At 40.1% G+C, this 23,657-nt stretch overlaps 1 protein-coding gene across 4 annotated transcripts in view; it reads left to right on the plus strand.

Moving 5' to 3' along the window:
• Positions 1-23,657, plus strand: part of LIMA1 (LIM domain and actin binding 1) — a 99,278-nt gene that overhangs the window by 63,279 nt on the left and 12,342 nt on the right. For all 4 annotated transcript variants that reach the window (XM_036298636.1, XM_036298635.1, XM_036298632.1 and 1 more), the window contains 4 exons: positions 11,603-11,687; positions 14,137-14,285; positions 17,145-17,252; positions 21,088-21,145. In XM_036298636.1, the coding sequence (XP_036154529.1) occupies positions 11,603-11,687; positions 14,137-14,285; positions 17,145-17,252; positions 21,088-21,145 (400 nt within the window). The remainder of the gene's footprint in view (positions 1-11,602; positions 11,688-14,136; positions 14,286-17,144; positions 17,253-21,087; positions 21,146-23,657) is intronic.

Consider the following 23,657-nt stretch of genomic DNA (forward strand, 5'->3'; position numbering starts at 1 on the left):
GCTTTGTTGTGACTCAAAGCGCCATTGTAAGTCTCCTCCTCACAGACCCTGCTAAGGGGCAGAACAGCTGATGTCATGCCAGCACACACAATGTAGGTTCAGTGCAAAAGGCTGCTGCATGTCAAAACTGGCCTAAGGTGGGAAATGACTGGGATTGCAGCAAACAAAAATGCTGATTATGTGTAAGGATCTGGTGAGAGACTTTTTTCTCATAAGTGTCTGCTGAGAGATGGGTCAGAGCAAGCCTGTCTCTTTGTGGCTGGTCAGAGTGGAGAAAACATTCCTGATATAAAGAACTGTGAGCCCCCAGCCCAATTTCATAGGCACTAAGCAGCTAACGGTCCAGGAAGATTGGGGGTGGAATGATGGTTGTCCTAAGATTAGACTTTTTAAAGTGCCTTTTTAAACTTCTGGAATAAATAGTCATTTGTCACTTAATGGACTGCTCAGGGCGTATAATACACAGCAGCCCTTGGTTTTATTAGCTGTTTCTAAATAAGTAGCATTATCCATGTTGGAAACAGTATAGATTACTTTTAAAAGTTTTGTCTAATATTTCAGTAAAACTGTTAAAAATTTTGTCTACTTTAGGCTAAGGAATAACTAATTAGTTTGAAACTAGGTTATGGTTATTGTTAACATAATTTCAGCTTTAATAAGGATAAGGCAATTTAATTAATTTGTTGTTCCACTTATTCATGCATTCCATGATTTTCTTGTATGTGCCCTGACCAGGGATCGAACTGCAAGCTTGGTGTATCTGGAGGACGCTGTGTTGTAGGTGGCAGGAAAGGCACCGTGTGCCTGACAGGTGGGCTCAGACCAAACTGGGTTCAGCAACCTCGGTACTTGGGTTCTGGCTAGGAAAGAATTCAGAGCAAGACCCAAACTATAAGAGAATATTTATTGGGTAAATTACAGAAGTAGAAAAAGTAATTCCTCGAAGAAATAGGTTTAGGAAACAAGTTCTAGAGGTAAAGGAAGGGCCCTTGGAGCTTGGAGTGAGGAAGCTAATTGAAACGTGGGGAGGGGGAGGGGGCGGCACTGGGTCCTCTCTCCTAAGTGTTCTAAGGGTGGAGATTTTAGGGGAGGTCCCAGGGGAAGATCTTAATAGAACATTTCCAGGTGAGTCCATTCAGGGTTGTGGTCTCCACTGGTTGATTGGCTGGCACCAGGACAGGGGGTCATTATTCCATGCAGCTGGTCCTGAGGTCAGCCTTGGCTGGTTTTGTTACTTATCTGGGCCTGGAGTTAAAACTGAGGCCTAGATGTTATCTCTAGGGAGGAAAGGTCAGGGGATCCAAACCTCATGACCAGTAATATGCTAGAGGAAGTAAAGTCATCCCGGGGGCAAAGTCCTACTCTACAATTGATTGTCCCTTGCTAGGCACCTGGGGCTTTCCACCCTGGTGACCTTCTGTGCCTGGCCCATTGTCCTTGCTCTGCTCATGTTTGTCTGCCTACTACATACCAACAGAGCTACCCGTCCAGGGCCTCATGGTATATTTTAATTCTTCTAGTTAGTCACATTTTAGTTGTGTTAACTTGTTTTACATTACAAAGGTAAAATAGTACATTGGCTGAAATAAACATGGAAATTTCCTTTGTCCCACCCCCTTTTCACTTCTTTGCTACTTCTCTCCCCTTAGACCTGTGAACCCATGAATTTCCCTTAGAATTTCTGTTCCTCTTATTATCAGGATCATTATATGAATGGCTACCATCAAAAAACCAACAAAACTTCACTTGTTAATATGAGAAAACAACTGTCCTTCTTCAAACAGTCCAACATTTTTGTGGTTTTCCTAAGTTCCTGGAAGTGACACTGAGTATTTTGTGTAGCTTTATATAACGCTGGTACATACCAGTGTGTATGTGTTGGTGTAGTGGAGCAAGCCCTTGAGAAAATAAGGAAAGTAAACTAAAGTCTGATCTGTGATCATCAGCTATTTTATCTATAACCAATGAATCTATAATCTACATCAAAGAAGCATTTTATATTTGCCTTCTTGAAGAATGGGTATGTGTCTATAGGGAATCTCTACATTGTTATAAAAGTACCCATGACATTTTATCTTCTCTTTTCATGGTTAATAATTGCATGTGTTCCTTTATCAACTTAATGTCATCTTAATAAGATTTTTTTCTTCTGCTTTCTTAATGTCTCAAGTAAATTATTTGGAATTAAATTCCAAGAAGAATACAGTTTTGAGGATGTTCATAATTGGTATCATTTGCATATTTTTAAATCATAATTTTAAGATGGGCTTAGAGAAGAAAGGGATTTGACAAACTCATCATTACAGTGGTCATCCTAGTGTAGGGTAGTATATCTTTAATTTGCCTACCAGGAATTATAAATCTTAAGTTGACCCAGCATCCTACCTCCATTAGATACATTGCTAGTGCTTTAAGTACAGAGAACTGGTTTTTGTTAAATAAACACAAGAATTATCCTTGTTTTTCTATCAATGCCATCTTTCTCATATATATCTTATTAAAACTAAATTTCTGCTGATTTATTATTATTCACTCTTGAATAGTTTATAGCTTCTTCTGTGATTTCAAATGTAAAGAATAACCTCTGTATAGTGGATCATTTCTCATAAAGACCTCATACTAGTATAAAGAAGTTTTATTTATCCCTACTTAGTAACTGAGTAACTGTTTGGTCTTTTGTGGTAAAATGATAATGACCCAGGTATAAAGGTGCCAGTCAAGGAATTCTGATCTTTTTCACTGTTTGTTGCCCTAAATAGCTGTCCTTGATGTGCCAACTGGTGACCAGTCATCTCTTTTCTGCTTACTTTCATGCCAAATAACTACTTAATTGGTTTCTAACTGGTTTTCATTACAATAAAACATGTTGAAAAGTAATAGCAGGAAACTGGAACATTCTCTAAGCAATGTTGGCTACATTAGAGTTTGGAGGGGTCAGAAGGACATCATTTGCCTCCCAAATATTTACCACCTTTGTCTTCTTGCTATTGGGCTCAATCCTGGATTAGACATGGTATGCATCCAGACAAATGTATTAGTCATTTCCTCTAGCCTTCTGACTTATCAATGAGTTACAAGGTGTGAGAAATACCTATCATGTTCGTAATCCAGCTCACTGCTCTGAGGCAGTAAAGATATTAAAATCTATATTTTATAGATAGAAATAGCCAAGGTCAGAAGGCTTAACTGATATACCCAATGTCCTGTGGCTGATTAATATCAGAACAAGGACTGAAATTGTGTAGTATCCTTTCTACCATATTACACTATCTTCATGAATATTATAATAACTGTTTATTGGATAAAAGCAACTGGCCATGGCCTTATACAATTTTGAAATCTAAGGAAATGAAAACATCAAGAGCTGTATTCTCAAAGAATTTAGCTCTCTATCATTTCTATTCACTCATTTTATAGTCTCTTAACTGAATAAAAAACATGAGGGCAATGAAGAGAAGAAATACATTATAATACAGCAGATTTGTACTAAAACTCTTTTTTTTTAAATTAAATCTTTATTGTTCAGATTATTACATTTGTTCCTCTTTTTCCCCCCATAACTCCCCTCCTCCCAGTTCCCGCCCCACCCTCCACCCTCACTCCCCACCCACTGTCCTCATCCATAGGTGCACGATTTTTGTCCAGTCTCTTCCCGCATCTCCCACACCCCTTTCCGCCCCAAGAATAGTCAGTCCATTCCCTTTCTATGTCCCTGATTCTATTATGATCACCAGATTATTTATTCACTTGGTTCTTAGATTCACTTGTTGATAGATGCATGTTTGTTGTTCATAATTTGTATCTTTACCTTTTTCTTCTTCTTCCTCTTCTTAAAGGATACCTTTCAGCATTTCATATAATACTGGTTTGGTGGTGATGAACTCCTTTAGCTTTTCCTTATCTGTGAAGCTCTTTATCTGACCTTCAGTTCTGAATGATAGCTTTGCTGGATAAAGTAATCTTGGTTGTAGGTTCTTGGTATTCATCACTTTGAATATTTCTTGCCACTCCCTTCTGGCCTGCAAAGTTTCTGTTGAGAAATCAGCTGACAGTCGTATGGGTATTCCCTTGTAGGTAACTGAGTTTCTTTCTCTTGCTGCTTTTAAGATTCTCTCTTTGTCTTTTGCTCTTGGCATTTTAATTATGATATGTCTTGGTGTGGTCCTCTTTGGGTTCCTTTTGTTTGGGGTTCTCTGTGCTTCCTGGACCTGTAAGTCTATTTCTTTCACCAGGTGGGGGAAGTTTTCTGTCATTATTTCTTCAAATAGGTTTTCAATATCTTGCTCTCTCTCATCTTCTGGCACCCCTATAATTCTAATGTTGGTACGCTTGAAGCTGTCCCACAGGCTCCTTACACTATCTTCGTATTTTCGGATTCTTTTTTCATTTTGCTTTTCTGGTTGGGTGTTTTTTGCTTCTTCGCATTTCAAGTCTTTGCCTTGATTCTTGCACTCCTCTGGTCTGCTGTTGGGAGTCTGTATAGTATTCGTTATTTCAGTCAGTGTATGCTTAATTTCTAGTTGGTTCTTTATCATAACATCAAGGGTCTCATTAGATTTCTTGAGGATCTCACTACATTTATCGACGGCTTCTAGACAGTTCTTAAGAGACCTTAAAAGTGTGGTTCTGAACTCAATATCCTCCATTGACAGTTTTGTCCTGTTTCTTTGTCTCCGCATTTTTTATGCTTTCTTGGTGCACCCCCTAGTGGTCTTTGTGCGCAGTCTTGTTGTAGTTAAGCCTTGATTGTTGTCGGCAATACTGGGGGTGATTTGACCTCCAGGCTAACTGGCTATGAGAGTCCGCTGTGTCTGTAGTGGGAGAGCTTCTGTGCTGGATATCTAGGGCGGTGCTAATCTAGCCTTTGCCTGAGGCTATCCGGCAAATGGCTTTGTGCAGGGCTTGGGCGGGGCAGGTCCCCAGGGATCTACAGGGCAGGCCGGAGCGAGCAGTTATGGCTGCTCTCAGTTCCATCCCTAGGGGCTCTGCCTCACAGAGTCCCAGCAACCGCTGCAAACCTCGGCGAGAAAGCTGCCTTCGAGTTCCGACTGAAGCCAGACAGTCCCGCTTCTCCCGTTTGAGTCTGGGTCCCTAGAGACTCGCCCGGATCTGGAGGTCAGAGTCTGAAACTCCCTCCTGATTGAAAACAACAACCGCGCCCTCCGCCTCCAGCCCACTCCACGTGCACTCCGCACCTTAGTATTTCACTTCAGCACTGCGCCTCCTCTGAGTCTGGGTATGATATTCTCTTTCCTCCTAGTTGTAGAATTTCCACTCAGCCAGCCTTCCTGTGGTTCTGGATGATGTCCGTTCCATCTTTTAGTTGTTTTTTGAAGTGGTTGTTCGAGGCAGCAATCTCCGGCGTTAACCTATGCCGCCATCTTGGTTTCTCCCTAATCTTCAGAATTTATGTTCTAAAACTCTTAAGTTAGAAGCTTATAGTTTGGGGAGGTTTGGTTTTCTTATATAAATGAAATAGTCACCTGAACAATTTCTCTCTCTCTCTCTCTCTCTCTCTCTCTCTCTCTCACACACACACACACACACACACACACATACAGTAAACCAGAAAGTAGAAGAAAAAGCCAAGTAAACCAGGAAAAGAGTAACCATCATCAGTTGTGCACAGTAATATCTTCATCATCGCATAACTAGTTTTTACATGGTTTTAGTCACTGTATACTCACTGTTTTGTATGCTTATGCTTTATTTATTTTTTTTTTAATATGTTTTATTGATTTTTCTACAGAGAGGAAGGGAGAGAGATAGAGAGAGTTAGAAACATCGATGAGAGAGAAACATCGATCAGCTGCCTCCTGCACATCTCCTATTGGGGATGTGCCCGCAACCCAGGCACATGCCCCTGACCGGAATCGAACCCGGGACCCTTCAGTCCGCAGGCCGACGCTCTATCCACTGAGCCAAACCGGTTTCAGCTATGCTTTATTTTTTTGTTTGGTCTTTTTTATATAGACCTTTCTGTATATCTTTCTAGTTCATGTAGTTATTCTTTTATGGCAACATGGTATTTCATTATACTGTTTAATCAGTCCCCAATAATTAGGTTCTTTTTTAGCCTAATAAAAAAGCTCTGAGCACACCCTAACCGGTTTGGCTCAGTGTATAGAGCATCGGCCTGCAGACTCAAGGGTCCCAGGTTCAATTCCGGTCCAGGGCATATACCTTGGTTGCGGGCACATCCCCAGTGGGGAGTGTGCAGGAGGCCGCTGATCGATGTTTCTAACTCTCTATCCTTTTCCCTTCCTCTCTGTAAAAAATCAATAAAATATATTTTTAAAAAAAGAAGAAGCTCTGAGCATCTTAGCAGAAACATTTTGTTTTAGTTATTTGGAATGTTATCATGGTCAAAAAATATACTTTATTAAATATTCTTCTTATATATTTTCAGCTTGTTCTCAAAGACTATATTATTTTATAACATCCGTAGCACAATCTGAGGACATAGTCAATTATCCAGCACCTCATCAGCATTGGTTTTACCATTTTTATCTGTTTATATTAATTTAATAAGTATGAAGTAATGCTGGTGTTGGTTGAGTGTTGTCCCATGTACCCAAGGGTCGCCAGTCAGGGGATCATCCTGGTCAGGGCACACATGCATGTTGTGGGTTCAGTCCTCATCGGGGTGCATGCTGAGGCAGTTGATCAATGTTTCTCTCCCTCTCCTTTCCTCTCTAAAATCAATAAAGACATTTAAAAAGTAGGTATGAAGTATTACCTCTCCTTCCTTTTCTTTTTTTTCTAATTGTAAGAGTAACACATAATTTTTGTAGAATGCTTAGAAATACAGAAAATGGAGAGAAATCCCACCACTGGAGATGAGTGCTCCTTCTCTATGTGTTCTTTTATTTAAATTAGGTCTCTTTTTTCTAAGAAGGTCCTTGGAGAAGGCAATGTTTATCTCACAGTACTTTGAGAAGTTAAGGCCAGGTTTTATCTATACCCTCTGATAACCATTCATAGTTCAGCAAAGTCTCATTTTTCCCTAAAAGATAACCTTCCTCCACCCTTGACTTTGGAGGGATGAGAGTCTGTAGGAAGGTCAAAGTTGAAAGGTTGAAGGAAGTGGCTGAGAGAGGTAGGAACCTATTAGTAAATTAAGGTGTTGAAAAATCAACTTTTAAAGAGAACTTTTTCTGAAAATAGGGTGGAGGGGGCAGGAAATCTGCTTTTTACTTGACATTTGGGACCTAACATTTTATTTCTTAAAAAAAAAAATAAAAATTCCAGAGAAAAGAAATTCCACGGACCATTGGCTAAAAACTCCAAACTCTTATTCTATTATTTGTACATGGATTTGATGTGTTTATGGATTCACAGAGAATGTTTACATAGAGTTACTGCAGTCAGCTGACAGGAAGGAGGACATGTGGGGTGGGGGTAAGTCAAGCCTTAGGAAATTCCAGAGAGTCTTCAAGTGTCTTGTCTTTTCTTAACAGATTTTGATGGTTAAGGCTCCCTCAAATGTCTGAATAAAAAGGGCTGAAATGCGAACAAATGTGTTACAGAAGTGTTTCTGTATCACAATTCCTGTTTTTTTCTTTCTGTGTTCCTCTACTTCCTTCAGAAATATTGGAGGAAACCCCTCCTTCTTCCTGTGCTTCAGATTACCACTTTTAAAACGAGGGTCATAAAATTCATAGCAAATGCATTGGAATTGCATTTGTTATTCTGGATATTTGAGTGGTTTGGAGGTGAAAAGGCATTTAGAAAATGCTTAGTGCTTCACCCGGGATCTCATTAAAAGCAGCCTCAAATCTGTATTCCTCCTCAGAACCAGTGTCAGTGTAACTTGGATTTCCAGAGACATTTCTGTTTTTCTCTAAGGCCAAATAGCTTTGCACAGTCACTTTTTTAGTACTTGAAAAAAGATACTAAGGTATTGATACCCTCATGAGCCAGAAGGCTTTTCTTTTTCCTAAAGGCTCTTTATTTAACCCAAAGATTTAAATGAAAAGCTAACAAAGATTGGAAATTTTATGCATTTAAAACCAAAGAAAGGCTCAGCCCTGGCAGGGCATATGTACTGGTTCTAAATGGCCTTGCTCCCAGTAACACCAGTGCAGGGCCTTCCCACGTGACTGTAAGTACAGACAGAAAACTGAACACTCAGCAGATTACGAATATAACACATACTCTTTGATTTTTTAAAAAATATATTTTTATTGATTTCAGAGAGGAAGGGAGAAGGAGAGAGAGATAGAAACATTAATAATGAGAGAGAACCATTGATCGGCTGCCTCCTGCACGTCCCCTACTGGGAATTGAGTCTGCAACCTGGGTATGTACCCTGACCAGGAATCAAACCGTGATTTCCTGGTCCATAGGTCGATGATCAACCACGCCAGCCAGGCCACAAACTCTTTGAATTGTACTGGAACTTTACCTTGACAGGATGTAAGTATTTGAAATATTGCTCTAGTATTAAGAATGCAGAACTTGTTTCCTTTCAGTTTAAAAAAAAAATGTATTTTCAGGCTTTCTCTCTTTTTGAGCCTTGGAAATTCTAATTTTTATAGGGATCATCTTACAGTGCAGCAGCATTTGTGATACATCTTTGGAATTTCCTTTACTTTAATTATCTGCAAATGAGAAATGTTTTGAAAACAGAAAAATATATGTATGGGAGGGTATCCTGCCAAATTTATCTTTTCCCTTTGGCAAGTGATATTCATTTCCAGATTGGGGGCTGCTGCCGGAGCAACAGTAGGTTGCATCATATGAGTTACGTGGATGTGATTAATGATGCAGCTGACCTGAGTATAATGTGGCAAAGTTAGAGCTGCTACAGCTTATCTTGGTTTTTATTAAAAACTAGAGGCCCGGTGCACAAAAATTTGTGCACTGGCGGGGGGTGTGTGTGTGTCCCTCAGCCCTACTTGTGACCTCTCACAATCTGGGACCCCTCAGAAGATAACCACCTGTTGGCTTAGGCCGCTCCCCGGGTGTCAGATATGCAGGCCCGATCCCTATGTGCCTGCCCCGCCTCCCTGGGTCATGCACACAGCAGGGCCGATCCTGGCGTTGGGGCACCGCCCCTGTTGGTGCACAGGGCAGGGCCAATCAGGGGGTTGGGGCGCCGCCCCGGTCGCACACAGGGCAGGGCCGATCAGGGGGTTGAGGTGCAAGAATAGGGCTTCCTCGGGCCGATCACGCCACCAAGCCCCGCCGCCCATGGCCGCACACAGGGGTCCCGCCCACCCAGGGCCACACTCGGGGGTCCCACTGCCCAGGGCCGCACATGGGAGTCCCGGCTGGGGGTGGGGCTTAGGCGGTGTAATTGCACCACCAAGCCCCGCCGCCCAGGGCCGCACACGGGGGGCCCAGCTGGCGACGGGGCTTAGGCGGCACACTGGGGCCTGGATGGCGGCTCGTGCTGGCCCACCCTGCCTGCAGTATGCAAATTAGCCGCCGTCTTTGTTGGCGGCTAATTTGCATATTGCGCTGATTAGCCAATGGGAGGCATAGCAAAGGTATGGTCAATTACCATATTTGTCTGTTATTAGATAGGATAGATTCAGGGAGCATTTGAGATTTTGCTCTCAGGCATATGTCATCTGTTTTGGCTCAAACAAACTCATAAAAATAAAATAGATTCAATTAGCCCAGCCAGTGTGGCTCAGTGGTTGAGTGTTAACCTATGAACCAGGATGTCACCATTTGATTCCCAGTCAGGGCACTTGCCTGGGTTGTGGGCTCCATCCCCAGTAGGTGGTGTGCAGGAGGCAGCAGATCAATGAGTCTCATCATTGATGTTTCTGTCTCCCTCTCTTTTCCTCTCTGAAGTCAATAAAAATATTTTTATTTTAAAAAAGATTCAACTAACAATGTAAATAGCAAAGCTTATTTGAGGTAAATTATATTAATTATATATTGAATTTGCAAGAAACTATATTCTTTTTGGTATGGTACAAGCAAACCAATCCTTGGCTCTGACTTAGGAAGTGGTATGTTTTTTTACTGGGGGGTGTGGGGGTACTTAAAATAACTGATAGTTCAGTCTTAAACTTTATTGTTGAGTTAATTAATCCATTGAACTTAGAGGTTTAATAGCTATTTACTAGTGTAGAATTCAAAAGGGTACTAAGTCTGATCTGTTATACTGGATTTCAGTTATCTTTTCTACTTCATGTTATCTTGAGATGTAAATGATAGGATGTGGTTGAAGGCTCTCATTACAATCTGAATAGACATGACATGCTGCATACTATGGAAACATTCTGTGCCTTTCTGTTGAGTCACTTTTCCAGGCTTAAAAATTATAATTTATAATTTTAATTAGAGATCTACCTTAGATAGGAGAGATAGAAATATAGTGATTTACAGGAATCACAAAATACTTTACTCAAAAAAAAAAAGTGTATCGTTCACTTTTCCATTTTTTAAAAAAAGCATAGTCTCTTGCCTCAGTAAGCTTCCAGTCCAGTAGAGGAACACATAGCAGTTTGATAAGCATTGTCATGGAAGTGTAACCAGGTACTTGGGCACAGAGGAACAACTACTTAGATTTATGTAGGACAGGTAGGACAGACTTCATAGAGAGAAAGTTGCTTAGTTTACAGAGTCTTAAAGGAACAAGCATTTGCTAGACAACAGAAGGGTAAAACGGTAATCCAGGTAGAAGGAACTAACTTACAATATCATGGACTTCACAACAGTTTGCTTTTCCTGGAGGGTAAAGGGTGAGGAAGAGGATATACCCAGAAAGGGTAGGTAGGGGTCAGATCTAGAACTGGTCTTCTGTGACATACTAAACACTTTAGATTTAATTCAAGGAGTGATCAGGAATCCTTAAAGAATTTTAAACAGGCCTGGCCGGCATGGCTCAGTGGTTGAGCATCAGCCTATGAACCAGAAAGTCACAGTTCCATTCCCAGTCGGGGCACATGCCCTGGTTGTGGGCTTGATCCCCAGTAGGGGGGCGTATAGGAGGCAGCTGATCCATGCTTCTCTTTTATCACTGATGTTTCTCTCCCTCTCTTTCTCTCTCTCTCTCTCCCCCCACCTCCCTCTCTGAAATCAATAAAAATATTTTTTTAAAGAATTTTGAACAGGAGAGTAACATAAATTATATTTGGGGATAATTGCTTTGTATTACTTGGGATAATGGCAGCATCATAGAGACTTGATTGGAAGGTAGAAGAGCCAGTTAGAAAGGTAATCAGTAGTCCATCCACTGTAGCAGCAGCAGAGATAAGGTAGGACGTGGAAGGGAAACAGCAGATATTGCCGTCAGGACTTGGCACTTTGGAGACATATGTCATTGTCATCTGGGACATGACGATTCCCCTCAATGATGTTTAAATTATGAGGCTTTCTGGTTAAGCTGGTTAGGTACTGATCATTAGCAGAGAGATATAACCTTGATAGAGTTAACTTATTTTTCCCTGGGCACTTGTGAACATGTAGTGCTTGATACTGATAATATGGAAAATATATCCTGTGGAATATACAAACAAATATAAAGTTTAATCTCTTCTGGATTTTTATTTATAAAGGAGATTTGCAGTCCTCCTTTTTGAACATTGCATCAAGATTTCCCATCTTCTATCAAAATTGCTTGGTTTTGTTTTCCAAACAGATTGTTCGGACCCAAAGCCGAAGTGCAGGTGGAAGGAGGATCTCTGAAAACAGCTATTCTCTGGATGATTTGGAAATAGGGCCAGGTAAGCAGAGAGTTCCATGTGCATGACATTCTCTGGGAAGTACTCTTCAGTAAACAGTATCTTTTGGCCTCAACACCAATGCTTTTGAAGGAAGAGTGGTACAAATTAAATGGGAGTCTATCTGTTAGATACTGTTATGGAGAGATGCATGGGTTGTTTTTCTCCATTGCTAGTGGGAGTGAGGTATCCCTTTCTCCATTGGGTTCTGCGTACTTATGATATCGAGAAAAATAATTTTCTGAGACTTGCATGGGAGGATGAGTGACTTTTATTTGCATGTAATTGTGTCCTTGGGTTTCCAAAGTTCCATTTTCCTTAATCCAGTCATGGAAGACGTGCAGCTGGGGATTCAGTAGAGCTAGAAGCAAAGCCAGTGTCCAAAGTTTCCTTTCCCCGGTGGAACTGGGTGCGGATTAGCATCAGGCTAGTTGCAGTGCATCAGTCCATTGTGTAGGGTCCACATGGCCATGGGCCATGTGGGCGAATGTAGGAGTGTGAGAGTCCCGCAAGGCAGGAGTTAAATAAACACCAGCAAGCAAGAGGCAAGAGTGCAAACCAAGCCTGGCCAGCAAGGGCTGGGCAGTGATTGAAAGTCGACCCTGAGAAGCAGGAGGTCACAGATTCCTGGTTGGGGCACATGCCCAAGTTTCAGGCTTGATCCCCAGTGTGGGGCATGCAGGAGGCAGCCAATCAATGACTCTTCTCTCATTAATGTTTCTATCTCTCTCTCCCTCTTCGTTCCTCTCTGAAATCAATATAAAAAAAATTTTTTTTTTTTTAAAGAGTGTAAACCAAGACAGTGAACTCCTTTGTTTAGGAGCTTAGCTATCCCAAGTCTTCCCAGGCTTGCTCTGGCTACACTACTCTGGCCAATGATCTGTTCCCAAGTCTGACTGACAGACAAGAACCTGCCGGGAGCCGGTCCATGCTTGCTGTTTCAAGGGACCTGGCATATATGGCATACTGTTCTTAATATGTTTGCTCACCTTCTTGGCACTATGTGTTTTAACCAAGGTCTCTGAGAAAGGTTGTTTCCCCAGGTAGGGATTTTCCCCTGAAGTTAGGGAGGGAATAAAACCTCTTAACTAAGTGCCAGGCGGGTAATTAACCACTTTAACTTAGAACAATCATGTTTAAGCTACATAATCTTTACTCCCTGGAATGGAGATAAGAAACGCCCTACCTTTGGAATAGAGATTGATAGGATTGGAATCAACTGGTATAAATACAGATGTAACAAGACAGAACTTAGAAGGCAGAACTAAGAAGACAGAACCTACACAGAACCTAGAGACAGAAGAACTTCGCTGGAGAGAACATGGCAAAAGATCCTGGACTGAACCTGACTACAGAAATTGGCAAGAGAACCTGACTAGAACCTGGTGACTGAACCTGGCTGGAGAACCTGGAGAACCTAGCAAGAGAACATGGACACAGAACCTGGCTGGAGAACCTAGTGAGGGAACATGGCTACAGAACCTGGCTGGAGAACCTGGAGAACCTAGCAAGAGAACATGGACACAGAACCTGGCTGGAGATCCTAAGCAGAACCTCTCTGGAGATCCAGACCAGAACTTGGCTGGAAACCCTGACAAGAGAACCCGGCTATGATGATCACCTGAACGCTGCCTCCGTGTCATTCCTTCTTCGCCGACTCCGTCCACACCTTTGGGGACCCCTGGACCTGCTGGGGTTGGACCCCAGCAAGAACCTTTCCTTTATCACCCAGACTTGAACTGCAGCTTCCTGGCAAGACTGTACAAATGAGTATAATATTTGGCATTCCCTTTGTTCCTTTCCTGCTAATTAATAATTCGGTTAAATTACAACAGTATCAATACAAGCCATTCCCAAATGTCATTGCTCTCCACAAACAGCTTCTCTGTGTTTTTAATCCACCCTTGTTAGTGGTAACCTGTGGTAAACATCTGGTACCTTTGCAGGATTCCAAGGGAAGTGCTACAGAGAATTTTGGCTCCATGGTCATTTGAGGCTTGAGGGGCTCTCATGGATGGGCAGTATCAAAATTGGTTATCCTGATCCCTGGCCAGATAACTCAGTTGGTTAGAGAATTGTCCCCATATACCAAGGTTGTGGGGTTTGATTCCCAGTCAGGGCACATACAAGAATCAACCAATGAATGTATAAATAAAAATGGAATAACAAATTGATGTTTCTCTCTCTCTCTCTCTCTCTCTCTCTCTCTCTCTCTCTCTCTCTCTCTCTCTCTCTCTCTCCCTAAAGTCAATAATAAAAAAAATTTTGTTTAAAGATGGGTTATCTGTACTACCAGTGGTAACAAAACACCTTAAGGGTAGAATTATTATGTTTTGAAGGGCAAATAGAAGAAATTCATTCCATTACATGACAATAGCCCCAAATTGAGAATCTTGAAACCACTAAAGTCATATTTTATCTTCTAATAAAGCATCTTTTTGCATACTTCCAGGTCAAGTGTCAACTTCTGCATTCAATTTGGAAAAAAGTGAGACTAGGCGAAACCTGGAGATCCCGCGCCTGTCAGAAACCTCCATAAAGGATCGAATGGCCAAGTATCAGGCAGCTGTGTCCAAACAAAGCAGTTCCACCAACTACACAGTATGTGTTCTGCATCATTCATTCATTCATTCATTCCTTAATCCAGAAATGGTCACTGAGCACAGGAACTAGAAATGTCACCAGACCCTGACTTGTAAGCCCTGGCTCCTTCCCTCGTCCTCTGAGCCCCCAAACCCTTTTCACAGAGATCCTACCCTAGCTTTATTTCCATCCCTACAGTGTTCTATCCTGTCTTTGCTTTCCTAGGCCTCATTCCCACCCCACTCATTTTTTGTATGATGTTACCATTCAGTAATGTCATAGAGTTTTTCTGTCTCTTCTGCTTAATCTTATTGTTAAAGAAGTATTTTATTAGTTTTTACAGAAACATCTATTTTTATTTCTGTTTTTGAAGGAAAGAAAGGGCAAATAGTGGAGATATATTTGACATTAATATGGGTGGGTTTTTTGCAAGTTTTTATTGATATATAATTCATATGACATAAAAATCACCATTTTAAAGTATAACAGCTCAGTAATTTTTAGTATATTCACAAGGTTGTGCAACCATCCCCACTGTCTAATTCCAGAACATTTCCATCATCCCAAAAAGAAACCCCATGCCTGTGCAATCACTTCCAATTCCCCCAGCAGCCACTAATTTACTTTCTGTCTTCATGGACTTGCCTATTCTGACATTTCTTATAAATGAAATTGTATAGTATACAGCCTACTTAATCTTTACTCCTTGTGATGTAATGATTTTCTAAAAAATATTAGAATAGTGAATGGGAAAAGGAGAGAGAAATGACAAGATGATGTGCTCAGTAAGAACAAAAAGTTGGTCTTCTAAATAAAATGGAGGGTTTTTCTATTTTATACTTACCTAGGCTTAACTGACAGGATGCCACTATGGCACTGCTTAATTGAAGTTGCCTTTTAAATGCCATTTATTCATATGTACACATGCATATATACACATACCTATATATGTATCTTTCAAATATTTGTTCCAAGATTTCAAATTACAATCCATTAATTTCTTATTTTTTTAAAAAAATTATATTTTATTTCAGAGAAGAAGGGAGAGGGAGAGAGAGAGAGAGAAACATCAATGATGAAAGAGAATCATTGATCGGCTGCCTCCTGCAAGCTCCCTACTGGGGATCTAGTCCGCAATCCGGAATCAAACCTGGGACTCTTCAGTCCGCAAGCCTACGCTCTATCCACTGAGCCAAACTGGCTAGGGCCATTAATTTCTTGATGTCCTATTTTTTAACAAAGTTGGAAGACTAGTATTGAATTTTATTTGTTCCCAGCCAGATTAAAACTGGTGCCTATTAGAAATTGTAACGTGTATTTCAGGAGTTGAGCCTTCTTTTTCCCACATTACTAAGTATGCATTCTCCAGTAGTATTTATTGGTGGGTTAAGTCTCAGGGCAATGAATGATTTCATCTTGATTTTTCACTGTAATTTTAAGAAGAGATGTGTATAAATCAATAGTGAGTATGAAAAATGAGCAAACTTAGACTTCTCTGAGAAGGCAGGTCAGGAGATATAGCAAATCAGTGATCTGTGCGGCTTTGTTCCCTCTTGTTACAGGATTTTGCTGCTTCTCAGTGCCCTGCTGCTATAAACATTCCGACCAAGTGACTCCCTAAGTGGAAAAACCTGTTCAGTGACCTTTTTTAAAAAAACGCCTAATAGAGTTTCTAAATTGCAGTCTCCATCTCTGAAACTTTTAAGAGTTGAAATGCTTTAGGAATTCTTGTAAAAAGTACATTTTATCTCATCCCCAAAGAATTTCTCAGGCCCCCTACAGAGGATGGTTGTAACAAGGCACACACCCTATGGCAGTGATTTTGGGCTCTGAGATGGGGTCAGGAATGAGTGGTTGGACTGTTGTACTACTGTCTTCTGCAGCGCTGGCTGCCAGCTCCTCCCTATAGATGCACCCCCAAAATGTGTGCCTTAACTTGGGATTCCACACCTGATTAAGTCAGTCACACTCACACTCCCTTCATTGGCCCTGTGGCCATAATTATGTTTTCTCCCCATGCCTACAGAATCACAGAGAACAGAAAGGTACTATATTTCTAGCAGACTAATGACAGGAAATGTCCATAATTATCTACCTCTATATTAATCTTGGGTCTAATATATAAAGTTAATTTTAATATTTAATTTCCTATTAAATTTTAAAATTTAATATGTTCTTTGCAAGGGAAAAAAATTTGATTATGCTTACTCCTATGATAGTATTAATGCCTGCTTGGTATGTTGAGGCTCTGTTATGAGTAGTCAAATAAGGTATGTCTTTAGTACAATGTATGAATTTTATATAAAAAAACATGTTTTTTGAAAGTCTCACTAAAAAAAAAGGTTGTTTTATAGTTATCATGAAATATAAGTTGTTTTCATATGTATACATCATCCCTGTCTCTCTTTCCAGGCCGGGCATATTTATATATATGGTCAGTATATTTTCTTAATTATTGGCACTTGGCATCTCCTTTCCCTGCTCCAGAATGGTCTTTTCTGATAAAACTCACAAGCTTTGCATTCCCACAAGCTCTGCTGCTAGAAGAGTGAATCACAAGAACATTGTATGCTGGGGGTGGTCTGTGTGTGTCTGTGTTGATGTGTGTATATATTCTAATGAGCATCCGGTTTTAGACTAGTGTACAGATATTTAACTCTGAGGGATGTGTCCACAAAGCTGCTTTTGTCATTTCACAAGCCAATGGGTTTTGCTTGTGAGCATTAGGGGGTTGATTTGACCTGAGGCCTCTTAAAAGAAATTTATTTTCACATTCCAAGTTTACTTAATAGATGTGCTGTGAAGAGAATAGTGAGAATTCATTTTATTATTTTGAGAATTAAAAAAAAAAATTCACAGACTATTTTTATTTTCTAGAATGAATTGAGAGCCAATGGCAGTGAAATCAAAATTCATAAGTTGGAACAAAAGGAGAATGTGCCCCCGGGTCCCGAGGTCTGCATCTCCCATCAAGATGGAGAAAAGGTGGGTTCAAAAGTCTGATGTCCAGTTGCCAAAGAAGCATGTGCTCTAAATTAGATGCTTAAAATTAGAAACCACTCTAACTCTGGGCTGTAGAGTGTCTGGGAATTTGGTAACAGCTGCCAAGACAGATTGTTGTTTTTGCAGGTCACATAATTTTGGTTGGGGAGCTCTGCAACTTATAGCTGACCAAATAATGAACCTTCACTGGAAAATTCTTTTGCTCAGCAAATGCTCAGAGGGCATAGAGCTAAAGTGATTTTTGAAAATCTGTTTTGATTAGAAATATTATCTTTCAAAGTATTTGTATATTATTAACTAATTTTATGCAATAAAATTTCATTCTTTCACTCAATATTTTGAAAGGTAGGCATTATGCTAAGCATAGGAAATGCTAAGCTGAAAAACTAAATATGAACATACCATTCTATGTGGTCTTTATCTGCAAGGAAGCTAACAGTCGAAGGGAGATGAGTGACAGGTTGGCCATCGTAAAACAGTTTGACCTCTGCTGTGAGAGGGCTATTCAGAGCTGTGGAAGCTGAGACTAAGGACATTTGCCCGAACTTCCTCAGGAAGGTCATGTCTGAGCCAAGTCCTGAAAAATGTGTGGAAACAGGCAAAGTGAATAAGGAGAAGTTTGAGTAAAGAAAGAGAAGAGTATTCCAGACATAACAGAGGTTGGAAATTGGAGATCTAAACTAAGATGACTTGGCTGAGCAGGGCGGTACATACAGGCCATGATGAGAAACAGGTGGAGGGAGAGGGCCAGAGTGGGTCTTGAAGAGCTTTGTATGCTACCCTTAAGAGTTTGGGATGTAGCCCTGCAGTGGTGGAAAGCCAGTGTCAGATTTTAAGCAAATTAGATTTGTATTTTATGCATTTATTGTTAATGAATGGCTTAGTTGGAGAAGTAACAATATGACTGTCAGGTGAATTTATCATTTTCTTTTCCAATCCATTACCCAATCTCTTTTATCTTTTGGTCTGTATCAGCAGTTCTCAACCTGTGGGTCGCAACCCCTTTAGCGGTCAAATGACCCTTTCACAGGGGTCGCCTAAGACCATCCTGCATATCAGATATTTACATTACGATTCATAACAGTAGCAACATTACAGTTATGAAGTAGCAATGAAAATAATTTTATGGTTGGGTCACAACATGAGGAACTGTATTTAAAGGGCCAGAAGGTTGAGAACCACTGGTCTATATGATAGTGAAATGTTAAGTTAGCTAAGGAGAAAGAGCTTTCAAATCTATTACACTGATTAATCTTAGGAAAAAAACCATTGTTTCTGTTATACATATTGACACCTTGAAGCCATTCGTCCAAAAGGTGAAGATATCTTTAAATTGTTCTCAAACTTATTTCATTCTAACAGACATTATTTTTTAAATATATTTTTATTGATTTCAGAGAGGAAGGGAGAGGGAGAAAGATAGAAACATCAAATATGAGAGAGAATCATTGATTGGCTGCTTCCTGCACGCCCCCCCACTGGGGATGGAGGCCACAACCTGCGCATGTGCCCTGACTAGAAATTGAACCGTGACCTGGTTCATAGGTCGATACTCAACCACTGAGCCACATCGGCTGGGCCCTCTAAAGTTTGCTGTATTGACAGAACACTGACAGGAACTCATGAAATACACTACACACTTGGTTGGACCAAAGTAGTCACATAGAAAAATGGTCTCAGATTAATGGCTACATAAGTTGAATCATAAATAGAACAGGAAAAAAAATTTAGAAAAATTAAATCACTTTACAAATATATGTTGAAATAATAAGACAAAATACATGGCAGTAATGTGTTTCATAATCATAAAATTACCAAATAAATTACATACATCCTTTCAACAGTGGGCTCAGGCGTCGGTCACATGAGTCACATGTCCTGTATCAAGTGAGTTCTCTCATAAGGCTGCCTGGGTTTCTCATTTTTTAAGTGGAAGATTATGTCTTAAGAATAACGAAGTAAATATGTTTGGAATATTTTTTTTATAGCTTATAAAAATGACACTTAGAGGAAAAATATTCCCAGCATTGAAATCCCCCAGTGTACCTGAGGAGCATAGTTTGAGAAATGATCCTCTGGAAAATAATACATGGATTGTCCCTATATCTAATTTCATGTTTTCTTCTTGATTGGATTCATGCTGGTTTGAAACTGGAACTCTGAGCTGGAACTCTGAAACTGGAGGATCAGAACATTTTAATTATAACTTAAAAGAGCTTCAGTGCAACTGAATCACGAATTGGGGAGTGGGTGGGGAAGAAAGGTGTTAAAGATAGGGCATCGTCTTCAAGCACACACTGTGGGTTCATAAGTGCTTGGCTGCCTTAAAATTCATAACATTTTTCAGAGCCTCAGCTATCCCTTTGGTTGTTTGCCTACTTTTTGTTAACCAATACCTAAGAACTATTTGAACTTTGATTTGTTCCAAAAGTGCTAGGGCAAACTTGCCTCAAATAGAATATTTTGTAAAGGTATTGTCCTTCCCTTTCTTGTCCTGTGAATGGATTTGTACTTTCCTTTAATGAAATGTTTGAGCAAATTCTCATGTGCTCTCTCCTGGCATTTCCTGCAGTGAAGTCAGCTAGGTTGGACATGTATAGTGATGTCATGATTGGCATTAGCTTTACCTTTTAGGTTCAAGGTGACCAAATTAGAGGAGAAAAGAAGAACATCCTGGGATAGATATACCTACTAATTAGCAAGAATTGAAGAGCTTTTTATGGCCATGCATGACTTTCAGAAATTTTATTTCATATCATTAAATGAAATAATGCATGTAAGGTGATCATTTCAGTGAGCACAGTAAACACTCAGTAAATATTGGCTGTTATTATACTGGTTCACTGTATACCATGTCAGAATTCCTGTAATGAAAAGTGAGCAGTGGGGAAGAACCAACCATGCTGAAATTCAGGTGCAGTCAGGCAACAATTTAATGTCCAATATTTTATCATCATAAATGTATTCAGTACATTAGGCAGCCTGGTATAAACTCTCAGTATCGCACATAAAGTCCCTGACATCTGAGTGAAAGAACTATTACAGAAAGAGCACATATTCGGTCCCTACTGACCCTCATTATTTTGAGTGTGGACAAAGACACCAGAAAGGCTAGGGACCAGGAGAAAGGACAGAGAACGCTAGTAGAAAGTTCTTTATTTAACTTTGATGGTTTCTGAGGGGAAATATGCACCCACACAGAAGATCTGTCATCTTGTTAAACACTGCTATTTTAAGACTGGGATTAAAAAGGGAAACTCACCTTGAAGGTAATACCAGAGGTTAGTTTTAGATACATTTGTTGTACAGCTATCAGAAAGTCTTCTGTGCTAACAAGCTTGTTTCAGCAGATGTATTTGGTTGGAAAATAAGAAATTAGGAAAATTAAAGAATAATAATAGTAGTTTCTATATGTAAAGACTTTATTTTGCCTTGGAGTGAGTTATGGTTTATGGTGAGGAGCTTTGCTCTCCGTGATAGAGGGTTTGTTTGCCACCACTCCCTCCCCGCAACCCCTTTTTATTTTTTAAGAATCGAAAGATACGGTTTAGAAGTTCTTTTATAAAGAGAAATGATGCAGAGTTTTGGCAGTGGGGTGCAGTCTGCTTCTGGCCTTACTCTGTAATTGCGAGGCATGTTAATATCCTCATAAAAGACACTGTGCTGCCTCTTGTGTAAATGCTCAGCTGTTCTGGGGCCGTTATTTCCCCCAGGCAGCCAGTGACTGACTGGAGTCAGCAGGTTTCTATGGCACTAGCAGCAGCTTGCTCATTTATTTTTAATGTGATTCCTAATCCCACCCCTCTTTTTTTTGTAGGTTTCTGCAGCTGAGAATAGCTTGGCAGTCCGTTCCTCGCCTGCTGAAGTTGACTCCCGTAAGCATTCATTCTTAGATCTGGAGGGTATCCCCATTGCTGTCAGTGCTGAGACAGTAACATTAAATTCAGCCGATCGGATCTTTCCCTTGCTTTTAAGGAGTCGTGCTTGAATACCCTTCACACATTTCATGGCTTAGGGAGAAGTTAAATTCAACTATATATTACTAACTTGGGGCCAACTGAACACTTTTTAAAAAAATATGTCCTTATTGATTTTAGAGAGAAGAGGGAGAGGGTAGAGAGAAAGAAACATCAATGATAAAGAAACATGGATTGCTGCCTCTTGCAAGCCCCATACCGGGGATTGAGCCAGCAACCCAGGCATGTGCCCTGACCGGGAATAGAACCAGTGATGTCTTGATTCATAGGTTGACACTCAACCACTGGGCCACACTAGCTAGGCAAACTTTTATGCTTCTCTCATTTGAACTTAACCTACTTTTTGTACTAAATCTTTTCAGGTTTAAAGCTATAAAAATTAATTTTGAAGTTTCATTTAAAATATATATATATTTAACATATTTTTATTGGTTTCAGAGAGGAAGGGAGAGGGAGAGAGAGAGACAGAAACATCACTGTTGAGAGAGAATCACTGACTAGCTGCCTCCTGCACACCCTGCTCTGGGGATTGATTGAGCCTGCTGAAACCTGGGCATGTGCCCCTACTGGAATCGAGCAAAGACCTCCTGGTTCATAGGTCGATGCTCAACCACTGAGCCACGCTAGCTGGGCTGAAGTTTCATTTTAATAAAAGTTGAGCCGAAACCGGTTTGGCTCAGTGGATAGAGCGCCGGCTTGCGGACTGAAAGGTCCCAGGTTCGATTCTGGTCAAGGGCATGTACCTGGGTTGCGGGCACATCCCCAGTAGGAGATGTGCAGGAGGCAGCTGATCGATGTTTCTCTCTCATCGATGTTTCTAACTCTTTATCTCTCTCCCTTCCTCTCTGTAAAAAATCAATAAAATATATTTTTTAAAAAAAATTAAATAAATAAATAAAAGTTGAGCCAAAGATTTCATTCATTTACAGGGATAAAGAATTAGTATTTGAGTAACATATTACATATCTTTCCCTACTTATCTAAATGTGTACCATAGTCTACCCTCTAGACCAGTGGTCGGCAAACTTATTAGTCAACAGAGCCAAATATCAACAGTACAACGATTGAAATTTCTTTTGAGAGCCAAATTGTTTAAACTTAAACTATATAGGTAGATACAAGCCGCAGTTTGCTGACCACGGCTCTAGACCAATTCTAGAGATTTTCCTGTTTTGTTAAATTTCATCACCTTTTCATCCTATTTTGGAGTGATTTTGAGCTTCACTTTGCCCAAAGATAAAAAACTTTGGTTTTCTCTTTAGTATATCCACTTTGATTCTGATCTGCAGTGTTTTATATATATACATATTTGGATTTCTACCTTCTCCCTGGTTAATTGGTTTATTAGACACTTAAAAACTCAGCAACTAAAGTAGAGCTAAATAAATCTCTAGTAAACCCTACCTTATAATTTTAGAGAGAAACTTTTGCTGCTTGAATCCAAGAATATTCCTTTTGCAATCATTTTGTTTGGATAGAAATCTTTCTGGCCCTGGCCACTGTGGCTCAATTGGTTGGGTGTTGGCCCGTGCACCGTAAAGGTTGCAGTTCGATTCTCGGTCAGGGTGCATGCCCAGGTTGCTAGCTTGATCCCTGGTCGGGGGCATATAGGAAGCAGTTGATCCATATTTAGCTCACACATAAATGTTCCTCTCATTCCCTCTTCCTTTCCCTCTCTCTAAAAATTAATTTAAAATATTTTTAAAAACTTTTTTCTAAGTTTTGACTAGGTTTGCAAAACATAGTACTTTGTTGACTTAACTCTATATTATAAGGAATTATTTATGTTTCCTTAGTAGCTGTATAAGTGGCTTTTCTGTGCCTCTTCTTAGTTTTTCACATTATGAATGTATTGGCAGGAAGTTAACTTATGCAGGTGACACATCAGTGATTATGAAAAAAAGTTTCATGGAGCCTTTTTCCATAATCTTTAGCCATGGATATCTGCTATAAGACTGATCAAAAAGATAGTGTCAAATCTCTCTCTCTCATACGTGTTTTGAAATTTCTACTCTCAAGCACCCCAGAAGGAGTTAGCAGGAATGGTAACTACCAAAAAGTCATCAAAGTCTATAAACAGCCTTTAAAAATGACAAAAGTGCCCTGAGCTCCAGCACCCTGTCCATCCCAAGCCACTAAGTTATTTGAGCATCATCCCCTGCACTGAAAGGCCGCCAGTTCAATTCTGGGTCAGGGCACATGCCAGCATTGTGGGCTTGATATCCGGTAGAGAGTATGCAGGGGCAGCTGATAAAAGTCTTGCTCTCACGTTGATGTTTCTCTCTCTCCTCCTCTCTCTCTCTCTAAAATATATATTTATTTATTTATGTGTAAATATATATATAGAAAAATATATATATTAACTATATATGTATATTTTAAAAATGACAAAAGCTACAGGGCAGAAAGT

The sequence above is a fragment of the Myotis myotis genome, unplaced genomic scaffold (assembly GCF_014108235.1).
Source record: "Myotis myotis isolate mMyoMyo1 unplaced genomic scaffold, mMyoMyo1.p scaffold_m19_p_3, whole genome shotgun sequence".
Lineage (NCBI taxonomy): Eukaryota > Metazoa > Chordata > Mammalia > Chiroptera > Vespertilionidae > Myotis > Myotis myotis.